This window comes from Gadus morhua, chromosome 6 (assembly GCF_902167405.1).
Source record: "Gadus morhua chromosome 6, gadMor3.0, whole genome shotgun sequence".
Lineage (NCBI taxonomy): Eukaryota > Metazoa > Chordata > Actinopteri > Gadiformes > Gadidae > Gadus > Gadus morhua.
The window spans coordinates 14344633-14356309 of record NC_044053.1 but is presented as its reverse complement, the minus strand read 5'-3'; the positions used below and the strand labels follow the sequence as shown (position 1 = coordinate 14356309).

The 11677-nt window shown below is 43.0% G+C and overlaps 1 protein-coding gene across 1 annotated transcript; it reads left to right on the top strand.

Annotated features, from left to right (window-relative positions):
- Positions 1-1357: 1357 nt before the first annotated feature.
- rassf2b (Ras association domain family member 2b) lies at positions 1358-11536 on the top strand. The gene is made up of 10 exons (XM_030358383.1): positions 1358-1606; positions 4618-4691; positions 5251-5326; positions 5708-5859; positions 6972-7087; positions 7477-7628; positions 7982-8135; positions 8646-8767; positions 9221-9318; positions 9647-11536. The coding sequence occupies exons 2-10, from the start codon at positions 4639-4641 to the stop codon at positions 9714-9716; spliced, it is 993 nt and encodes a 330-aa protein (XP_030214243.1). The 5' UTR covers positions 1358-1606; positions 4618-4638; the 3' UTR covers positions 9717-11536.
- The last annotated feature ends 141 nt before the right edge of the window (positions 11537-11677 follow it).

The window sequence follows — 11677 nt, the reverse complement described above, 5'->3', positions numbered from 1 at the left end:
TGGAAGTGCTGTGAGCTTTAGGCTAAAGCTTTGCTCTCTGTTTCACTCAGATTAGCAAAGGGAGGTCAGTTATGGTCAGGGGCATGGTCGAGACATGGATAGGGGCGTGACTACAGTGGCCGGGGATACCATGGTTTCGGGTGTAGGTGTCTGTTCTTATTTCAGGGAGATTTTCATTGCCAGTTCAATGGTCTCATCTTTGACATAAATACATTTTAAACAGGAGATATTTGATTGATATGCCTGACTTTAAACATCTGGAGGTTGTTTAAATGTAGCCTTGGCTTTGCCCCACTCTGCAGCCGGACTCACAAATGTAAAGTTCCTTTCTGGGAAGCCCTGCAGAATGCTTTACTTTACTTTACTTTACTGCCTGTTCGGTACACTAGGGGTCCCTGTAAGCCGAAGGCACTGCATTCAAATGAATATATTGACTGATCATTCTATACAATACTATTAGTCTTTAAAAATAGATTATACTATTGTAATCTATGATAAGACGTTGATCTCTGCTCCAATTATTATTTTTTTGACTATATTTATATATATATCCTATATTGTGTTTCGGTACTGTAGCACTTAAAAGCCGTTTCTTTGCTAATCCTTGGAGTTGTTCTGAAGGCCACTCAAATGATTCTAGCACTTTTTTGGCTATTTCATTTTCTTCGTTTTTTGACAGAAGCTTCTGCTTAATAAATGTCATGTAATGTAAATGTGAATTTGACGTACTGATAAAGAGGAGGTATTTGACTGAGTAATTGAGCATCATAAAGACTAGAAAAAACGTGTTGTTTAAAGCTGACAATGTGAAACACGAGACAGAAATATATATTATTCTTAATATATATATAAGAATAATAAATATATTCGAATTTCATTCGAATACAGACTTTTAATAATATTAATATTTAATATTAGGCTACTGTATTACCATCAAACGTGTTCTGGATCAGATTGACCAATTATAATGTTTATAGAATCTCACACTCCTGAGTTGGACTCTGTAGTTCTCAATATATGGATTGTATGTCATAATTGGTCTTATTTTCCTAAATATTTTTTTGCAGTGATATCTGTCCATCTATCTATCTATCTATCTAAAACGTATCAATGAATAATAGTTATTGAGTTCAACTTTTAACTTACTGCTGCCAGACGATAACTGCAGCATTTTAGTGCCGTCCGCCTGGCTGCCCAGTCATTGAGTCAGAGATATAAAGGGATTCCTTAAAGAGCGCATATAGAGTAGGGTTAGTGTTTTATTATGCATGTGCAGTTGGGGCGTTCATTGTTTCCCAGTTATTCATCTCTACGACGCTGTCACGGCGGACAAAGGGGCGTCAGGTCCTACGCTGATTGGTTACCGAGTCAGACGCCAAAAGGTTTAGAACAGATGGGTTACTTCTGCTCCACCTCGTAGGAAGCACCCGTTCCCTTGAGCGCACCCGTCGATGTGGCCGATGCGATAGGCGATGAGTTCAAAAGGAGTACGGATAACGGGCCAGCGATTTGGTCCGACGTAAATCAGTCGCCGCTCTCCGGTGTAGAGGGAACATCTTGAAACTGGTCGGGAATCAGTGGACCCCTCAGAGACACAAGCGGAATTGTAAGTAGCCCCACAGATCACGAGGATTCGGCTTGATCTTATTATGCGTTGATGTCTCGCTACTTGTCGAGATCAATTTAACTGGATTACAGGAAACGGTTGGGCAGAGGGTGTCGTCGGATCGCGGATTTGTAGATACGCTGAGTCTTTTATAGCAAAAGAAAAGGGATGCTGTAATAACCATTGCCAAAGCATAATAGTTGCTGACATATTGTCTTGATGTAGTCGTTGCACGCCTCGTGGTCGCTTACAGGGTACTTTGGTCAATTGCACAGCTGATAAAAGAGATTTGTGGGGGAAAACGTAGACACGAAATCTGAAGAGGTCGCACAACATAAATGCTTACCATCGTTCCTAGTGCACATAAAAACAGGCAGGCTGCTGGGGTTGTGTTTTGTAATGTGGTACTCTGTTAAGTACAGGAGGAGTCTAGGCTACTGCCAAGCTGAGCGTCATACTTTCCACTACTAAGTCGTGAAAGAATTCATATTGTACAAGCAATAGCTTTTGTTAATGGTATTACCTTATCAAGCAATGATGCTGTATTTGAGGTCAAATACAGTTGAACCTGACAGTGCTCCGTGACAGATTGACACTGTTAAAGTCTAGACAAGCATGGTCCTCAAACAACCCCCTAATTTCTGTATATCTGTCACTCTCTTACACACACACACACACACACACACACACACACACACACACACACACACACACACACACACACACACACACACACACACACACACACACACACACACACACACACACACACACACACACACACATATATTCCTGAGATTACTAATAACACCAATATTGATGATTATGATAATAGTGCAGTGGTCATGATTTAATACCCCAAGGTTTATACAAAGAAGGCCTGGATACTGAAAACAACAACAAGGAATATCTCCATCCAGCAGAGCTTTTGTATTTCTTGGATTGCTATAAGGCCACAGCCATTGCCAAATATGGGCGTGTTCAGTTAAGAACCATGGTTTTTGGTGCAGTCATATTGTCACAGTAAACATGAGGTTATTCTTAATATTTTATCAAGGATAAAGTTTCTTTAATTTTCAGTTTAGGATACAGCAGAATGAAGAAACATCTGAGCAAAACTTGTTCCACATTAGACAACTCCAACATTTGTTCTGAGTGCAGGCCACAGGCTAGCTATGGATGTCTGGCTCAACTCATGACTCTGAGTCTCCCTGCCATTAACCGGGCCATGGCTCTGAGTCTCCCTACCATTAACCGGGCCATGGCTCTGAAGGCTCTGCTTTGTGTAGGTCAGTGCCTGAGCGTCAGACAGGATGACGGAGCCTAATATATGTTGCTAAAATATTGATTGGGTTCCACGGGGTGCCAAGCTTATTGGAGATTAATATTTGATCTGGTACGAACAACACAAGTCATTTGCGCTGCTGATCTCTGAGTTCAACCGGTATATCTCCTCAGAAGTGTTCTATATTCAAGGACTGCCACATCACCCTGGTTTCAGACCTTTCTAGTCCTTGCTTTAGAGGCAGACCACTGTTTACACTGCTAAAGTACAGGACTGAATCTTGATCAACTTGATCCTGGATAATTACACCGTAATTAGGTTATAAATAGGCAAGGAAAGGCAAGCAGGCGTTCCTAATCTGTGTGTGTGTGTGTGTGTGTGTGTGTGTGTGTGTGTGTGTGTGTGTGTGTGTGTGTGTGTGTGTGTGTGTGTGTGTGTGTGTGTGTGTGTGTGTGTGTGTGTGTGTGTGTGTGTGCGCTTGTTTGGGTTGGACTAAGACCATCCATCTATGCCATTTGAATTGAGGAAGTTTCGGCCTTCGTAGGGGCGAGCCCGACGTATCCTGTGTCACTGACTCAGTGAAGGAGGAAGTGATTAACGGAAGGGGAGCACTTCCTTCTTGACTCTCTTATTTTTGGTCCCGCCTCCGTCCGCTGTTGTGGCCCCTCTCACCCTTCCTACCCCAGAGACAGGGACCGGGGGAGCTGTGCGTTTGCAAGGGTAGGCCCGGGAGTTGATCTGGGATTAAGCTTGGCGGCGGGGAGAGGTGGGAAGACGTTTCCATCTCCTTTTTTCCTTCTTTGGTTACAAAAGTGTTGTTCTGTGTCATCGGAGCGTTCTCTACGACGATGGTCATCGTTTAAACACACTTATGTCTTCTACAACACAACAATTGTGCTCTATAAAAGCACACACAGTGTGTGTGTGTGTGTGTGTGTGTGTGTGTGTGTGTGTGTGTGTGTGTGTGTGTGTGAGATGTCAAATGCTCCAGATAAAGATGGATGTTTAAGCAGCAGAAAGGATTTGACCTGATGGGGCATGTGTTCTGCACCTGTTCCTTCTAGAAGCTTCCTTCCTGCTCCCCGTCTGCGTATTCGTAAAGAAAGACACACACACATCCGCGCACACACGCATGCATGTGTGCACACACACACACACACACACACACACACACACACACACACACACACACACACACACACACACACACACACACATTCAATGGCATATGGCAAGTGTTGGTGCACATTTGAAAGAGTTGTGTGTGTCTATGAATGTGATTGTGGTGTGCGTGGGGGTGGTCTCTGCATAAATGACCGCAGAAAAGTTTATGCTTGAGGAAGGAGAGGTGGGGAGCAGCTGTCCATGCTCAACACAGAGCACTTTTGTGATTGGTTAAAGAGTGAAAAGACATTCAGAGCTGGTTCAACAGTCACACAGAAGAGTGACAGAGGAGGCTTTAATCTGTGAATGTGCTTTTCTGTTGCTTCTCCTATCCTGGGCACTTGCTCACATAGCTCCACTGTGATTCTACGTTAACCAGCTGACTGTCATGAAGTGTCATGGGGTTAATCTCAGTTCTCTATCTCTCTTTCTATCTCTTCTTGTTCTCTTCTCTCTCTCTATACATTCTCTCTCTCGATACATTCTTTCTCTCTCCTCTCTCCCTCTATACATTCTCTCCCACTCCCACTCTCTCTCTCTCTGTTTCTGGTTGGTTTCTTAGGGCTTCCCATGCTGACTCAAAATGGAAGATGTACAGGATGGAGTTCAGATTGGAGAAAACAAATTTATAAGCAAGTAAGGACTGTCCACACACCTCCCCTGCAACCGGATTACCCCGGGGCTTTAGACAACACCTGGCAACAAGCAACATCATTAATAGTCACACTTATTTGGATAATGCTGGATTCAGAATAATGCATGCATACGTGTCTATAATGAATCATGTTCATCACATACAGTTTTACTATACTTATACATTGAGCAGTGAAAGGGTCATAATATTACTATACAAAATCCAAATATCAGATATAGAGATACTTGGTGAAAGATGTGTCGTTTGCAGTATAAGATGCAGTCGTATAAAACGTACCTCACATACAAGGTACTCAATGTAAACCGGACGAATATACTTACAGCAGGATGTGGATGCCTTGTATTATGCAACCCAATTTAGTCTGTGCAATTGATGCACATTTGAGCTAAGTATTACGACATAATAAAGCTTAATAATGTGCTAATTCCATCTGGAGTTAGTCAACTTGCTGAAAATATGGGTGCAGATTTAGTGGTGGGGAAATAGCAGTAGAAATATTATGCCTGGGTTGGTTCACTGACTGAAAATCTTTGTCACCAGGGCAACTGTTCTCTCACATCTGAAGACGTACAACCTCTACTATGAAGGGCAGAATCTGCAGCTCCGGCATAGAGAAGTATGTGGTGTGTGTGGGTGTGTGGATGTCTCTTTGATCTTCACATATGTTCAGCCTACTGTGTGTTTGTGTATGTGGGTGTGTGTTTGTGTGTGGCTTTTAGAAGATCTTCAAACCAGTATTAGAGTCGTCAAAGTATTTTATTTGTAAAAACAACATGAATGTGTGTGTTAGTTAGTGTGTGTGTGTGTGTGTGTGTTACTGTCAGAGATTGAGACTGAATCAGATTTCATATTTTAGAATTAATCCTGAGTGTGTGTGTGTGTGTCTGTGTGTCAGTGTGTCTGTGTGTCTGTGAGTCAGTCACTATGAACCAGTGTGTCAGTATGAATGAGTGAATGAGCCTTACTCCTATTGATCCTACTCCTGTGTGTCCTGCAGGAGGAGGGGGAGCTGATAGTGGAGGGGCTGCTCAACATCTCCTGGGGCCTCCGCCGGCCCATCAGGCTGCAGATGCAGGACGACCACGAGAGGATCCGGCCCCCCCCTTCCTCCACATCCTGGCACTCGGGCTGCGCCCTGGACGATCAAGGGTGAGCCCCCCTCTCTCCCCTCTCGCTCCCCACCCTCCACACACACACGCGCGCGCATGCACAGTTGCACACACACACACAAGATGCATTGAAAGAAAAAGGGAACAGTGTAACTGCATCTTAAGGTCGCCAAAACTTACGCATATATCCAAGTTAATTAGATTAGCAGACTTAAGGCTAGACATTGTCGATAGAGGAACCTGATGCGTTTTATGGCCTGCTGCCATGACAGACTTCGCCAACTAGCATTTTAAGTCTTCAGTCTATGGCGATTTCTTAAAAAAAAGAAAAAAAAATTATATTGATTTGTTTGTTTGTTTAAGTCCATCTACTCTCATCCTTTCACAATAACACATATTGTATATCAATGCTATAAATCAGTATTTCACCCATGGGTCATTCCATTTTGGTACGTCTTTTACCAAAGGTTTTTGATGGTGGGTAAGTGGATACAAAGGCAAATATAACAATAATAAGGCAATAATGGAGCAAAGACCTTTTCATGTTTTAGGGATACATACATACATACATACATACATACATACATACATACATACATACATACATACATACATACATACATATATACATACATGCATACATGTATACCTTCATACATGTATACCTGCATACATACATACATGCATGCATGCATGCATACATACACACATGCATACATGTATACCTGCATACATACATGCATACATACATACATACATACATACATACATACATACATACATACATACATACATACATACATACATACATACATGATATGTATGTATGTATGTATGTATTACATATGCATGCATACATACATGCATACATACATACATACATACATGCATACATGTATACCTGCATACATACATACATACATACATACATACATACATACATACATACATACATACATACATACATACATACATACATACATACATACATACATACATTCATAAATTTTTTCACTACAAAGCGTTGCATACATCAACGTTTTTTCAAATCTCCCTCTCTAATATTAACATTGCCATTCCTCCTGTCCCTCCTAGCTCCTATCCCATATAAGTTGAGCCAGCCCCTCACTCTGTGTAACCATGTGTTCCCAGCCCCCCCAGCACCACCGAGGGTCAGCAGAGCCCTCAGCAGCCCCTGCCCACCGTGGAGGTCACCGCCCCGGATAGCCCTCCGGCGGGCCTCGCTGTCCCCGACGATACGGCAGAAGGTCTGTTGGGTTGAAGATCTGAAGAACGCTGTGTGCTCTTGACAACTGAATAAATTATAAATATTAATAGAATAGAATGGCAGGACTGTGTGGCTCCTTAGTCGACAATCTTATGCTTTCATGCCCACATCAAGTGGACGGCTTGATCAGGCTTTCATTTTCTAGTGGATGAAAGCGCTAAAAAAAGCTAGAGTTTTAAAAGCAAATAGATCATGTGTTATTATAACAGAGTTAAAAATAGCTTTCAGTTGATTTCACTGTGCATCCGAGTGGTGACATTTGTTCAGAGCAACTCTCAGTTGTTTAACAGCGTAGTTGTGTAACGGCGTAGTTGTGTAACGGCGTAGTTGTTTAACAGGGTGAGTCATGCATGCCTTCTCATTGGACAGAGGACGAGGACGATGACGACTGCTCCGCCCAGCTCATGAGGACAAAGAGTGATGCTGGGATTCTGAGGCGGGGCCAGAAACGGTCACCTAGTGACCAGAGGAGGATACGGCGCCATCGCTTCTCCATCAACGGTCATTTCTACAACCATAAGGTAACACTTTGACACTGCATTATAATGTCGGCCTATTTCGGCACCTGCTGCAGTCATAGTCACCCCTGGTCCTCTTCTCCTCTGTTATCCGGCCTTCAAATTTTCATTGACCATGTGTGGGTTAGGGTTTCTACAAAGGCCACATCGCCTTAGTAGAAACCCTAACCCACACAAGGTCAATGAGGAACCCAACCAAAGACGAACCTAACCTACGCAAGGTTTCTCGACTGTCCAAGGGATAAAGGGCTTGACATGGATTGACCCGACTTGACAAACGCAATCACAAAAGCTGCACCAGTTGAAACACACCAAAGACATCACACTAAACGGAGCCTCTCCGCCCCCTCCCCCAGACGGCTGTGTTCACCCCGGCCTACGGCTCGGTGACTAATGTGCGCATCAACAGCTGCATGTCCACGCCGCAGGTTCTGCGCGTTCTCCTCAACAAGTTTAAGATTGAAAACAGCCCCGATGACTTCGCCCTGTACCTGGTGCACACCAGCGGAGGTACGGCCCTGTAGATGGACGTCTGTTTTGTGTTTGTGTGTGTGTGTGTGTGTGTGTGTGTGTGTGTGTGTGTGTGTGTGTGTGTGTGTATGTGGTCTTGCGTTTGTTTGATCTTGTTAGAACATTGGGATTTCAAGTATGGTGTAGAAAAAGCGAAATAGCTTGTGCTCGATAGGTAAGAAGCGGGTAACTCTGTGTCTGTTAGGGCAAGGATAATTTACCGGTTAAGGTGTACATTAACCAGAACCTAGTCGGTAGGTTCTAGGTTTGGACCCCAATGCCAATGTGCAGTCTACCTGAAGGCACCCTTGAGTAAGAGGCCTGGCCCCTAGCTGCACCTTTATGACCTGCACCTAAATAAATACTCACTGTATGATGGATGATGGCTGAACTTAGTGTCGGATGAGAGAATGACGGATAGTGTCTAATGGCTAAATAACTAAATGGTAAATAGCATTAGTATTCAGACGTGTGTGTGTGTGTGTGTGTGTGTGTGTGTTGTTTCTCCAGAGCGAATGAAGCTGAAGCGCACCGACTACCCGCTGGTGCTGAGAGTGATGCAGGGTCCCTGTGAGCAGGTGTGCCGGGTCTTCCTCATGGAGCCGGACCTGGGAGAGGAGGTCACCTATGACGTAAGGCCGAGGCCCAGCCTCTTGAGAGGGGCCGAGACAAGGACATCTGATCCGCACATGATCTCGTTTTACCGGTCCAAAAAGTCAACGTGACAATCGGGTGTAATACGGCACTGCCAAAACAATCGTGACGTGACCTCCAAATGTTCCACGCGACTATCATTGTCCCGCTCCTAATTTGACTCACCCAATGAATATAAAGAGAGCAGGGTTTTAAAAATAGGCACAATCGATATGGGGCTGTTGTTTCATATTATGCCAGGGCTATTTCTGCACTGTATTTGTTCAGGAAAATTACTCCCGCAGACTTTCCGTCGGTTATGCAAGTATTCCCCACAGCCTGTGTCTCACAAGTTCAAAAGTTTTAAACGCTGTCAATTGTGTTTCACAATGTCGACGTTGTACACAGGGTTATGTATGCATTGTGGTGGTAATTCCTCGTCTGTCCACCAGGTGGCACAGTATATCAAGTTTGAGATGCCCGTGCTGCAGAGTTTCGTCACCAAGTTGAAGGAGGAGGAGGACCGCGAGGTGCAGAAGCTGAGAAGAAGGTACAGTCTCATTCACTACCTGGTTATGTGGGTTTTTCTCAAAAGACAAGCCTTGGTTTGTGCTTCATCATGCAAGATGCAACAATGCCTTGCCAACACAACTTATCCCTACTATTATTGATTTTGTTGTTGATAATACAAATAATTATGATGATGAGGACAATAAAGATTATGTTGGTTTTCATTATGTCGAACAAGTGATGGCTTGGAAAGAAGTGACAATGTGCAGGTTTAAAATATAGACCGTTGATGGTGACTCCCGGCAGAGGAGAACAGCACCTGAATAATGTGTTGTTTCCCTCTGTGCCCCATCGTCCTGTATCTGCAGGTATAACTTCCTGCGCTGCGTCATTGAGAAGCAACTGCGCTGTCTTCCGGAACCAACCGCCTGCATATGACTCCGGACAGCGGGTCATCACTGCGTTGCTGTTTCTCTGCACAGCCGCAGGGGTTAAAGTTCAGCCAGGACTGAGAACACGCTGTTGGACAAGACAACACAAAAGCAACAAGCATTCCAGGCATTCACTCTCTTACCCTTTTCCTCAGAGTCCCAAAGCCACTAGCAACGGTTGTCATCGTCTCGAGTGTTCCGCACGCTTCGTTGAGCTCATCACTCCAAGCACTCACCGTTCCAACATGAGCAGCTCTCCGATCCTCGCCATGCTGGCCACCGCCACTAGAAGATATGGACTGAAATAGTTTGGCCGTTTACCGCAACCACCTTTTAGAGCAATAACCCCGTCCACCGATGACCAAAAGGAAAGTAACCCCCCCTGCTCTTGTAATAGCAGCACAAATTAAGCATTTGATGAACTTTCTGCACTCTCTCTCTCTCTGTCTCTGTATCTCTCTTTCCTCTCTGTTTCTCTTAGAAATTATGAGTTGCAGGTATCAAGAATTGATCTCCAGTTTTAAATACATTAGCGGTCCAAACCCATCCAAAACATGATGTCACTCATGACATCATGATGAACACTCCCTAAGCACACATTTAGTGAGCACCAATGTTTTTCTTCAAAGCACAATCGATGGTCTTTGTGAAGTGCCTATTAGCAGGGTTTGTCAAAGCACAGATTCAGTGACTACGATATAAACACTTAATTGCTTTTTCTATGGAAATATTTTGAAATCTTCCATTAAGTGGTCCCACATTCGGTCCAACGGGTCATAACAGAAATGGACAAGGAAATCTAAATAAGAGTTTACCAAAATTGATGTAACAGTTACACAGAAGAAAAAATGGCCTGCAGGTTTGGTCCAGCCAGCCAATCCTATGTTGTCATTTAGACTTGGTCATAGAGGAAGTTTTCAATTGTTGTTACTACCATCGTATGACATTCCCATCATTGATCACACACAAATAGTAGAAAAAGGTTTCTACATTCAATTAAAGATTCAAATATTGTTTTGCACTTCTTATTAGGGTGCAGGACAAGCATTATTTACGGCTATGTTAGGTTATGTCAGTGTTGAACTTTTCAATGTTCTTATTATCCTATGCATGTTAAACATAACTCTGAATCCAATCTAACAGAATATGAGGCAAAAAAACACAAAAGTCCCAAGGATGTGAATTGATCATGAGATAGCATCACGTGTGTGTGTGTGTTTGTGTGTGTGTGTGTGTGTGTGTGTGTGTGTGTGTGTGTGTGTGTGTGTGTGTGTGTGTGTGTGTGTGTGTGTGTGTGTGTGTGTGTGAGAGGATCATCAGGTACAGTGTTTGATTGTTTCATCCAACTTTCTAATATTTCTGACATCTTTGAAGCTATTATCGATATTGGTTTACATTACTGCTAACAATTACACAGCAACTTACAGAGCATTTGTCGGCTGGTTTTACGATTGAACAAAAAAGTAATTGTCGAGTTGTAAGTTGAGCAACCCTGGTCAGAACGTTTTTGTTTTATGTATCTCAAGACATTTTAGCTTTTTGTACTGATAATGCCTCAAAGATTGTTTAAAATAATCTCTGATGTCATTCATCTCTTTTGCCACTGATAAATAGTTTTTTTACAACGATTGTAAATTAATAAAGTTGTCATTAATTAGGTTTGCATCTACACTTTATTTTACCTCTTTCATCTAGATGGTTCTAGAGAAAGAGAGATTAAGTGTTTTGTAATGATGCTGAGATGTTGTATGTAGGTCACATGAGGTCATGCGAAAAATGTGAACGAAAAAATAAATGAAGGCATTTGACAAAGCCACTAAACAATGATTGTTTGTCCTTTTCTGAACAGAGAGTGTCAGCAAATACAACCCAAGCATGTATTTGAGGTAGAAATCCACATAGGTCTCGTCCACCATGTTTGTTGGCTTGTTATTATTAGCATGATTGTTTACACAACTCCTCAAACCA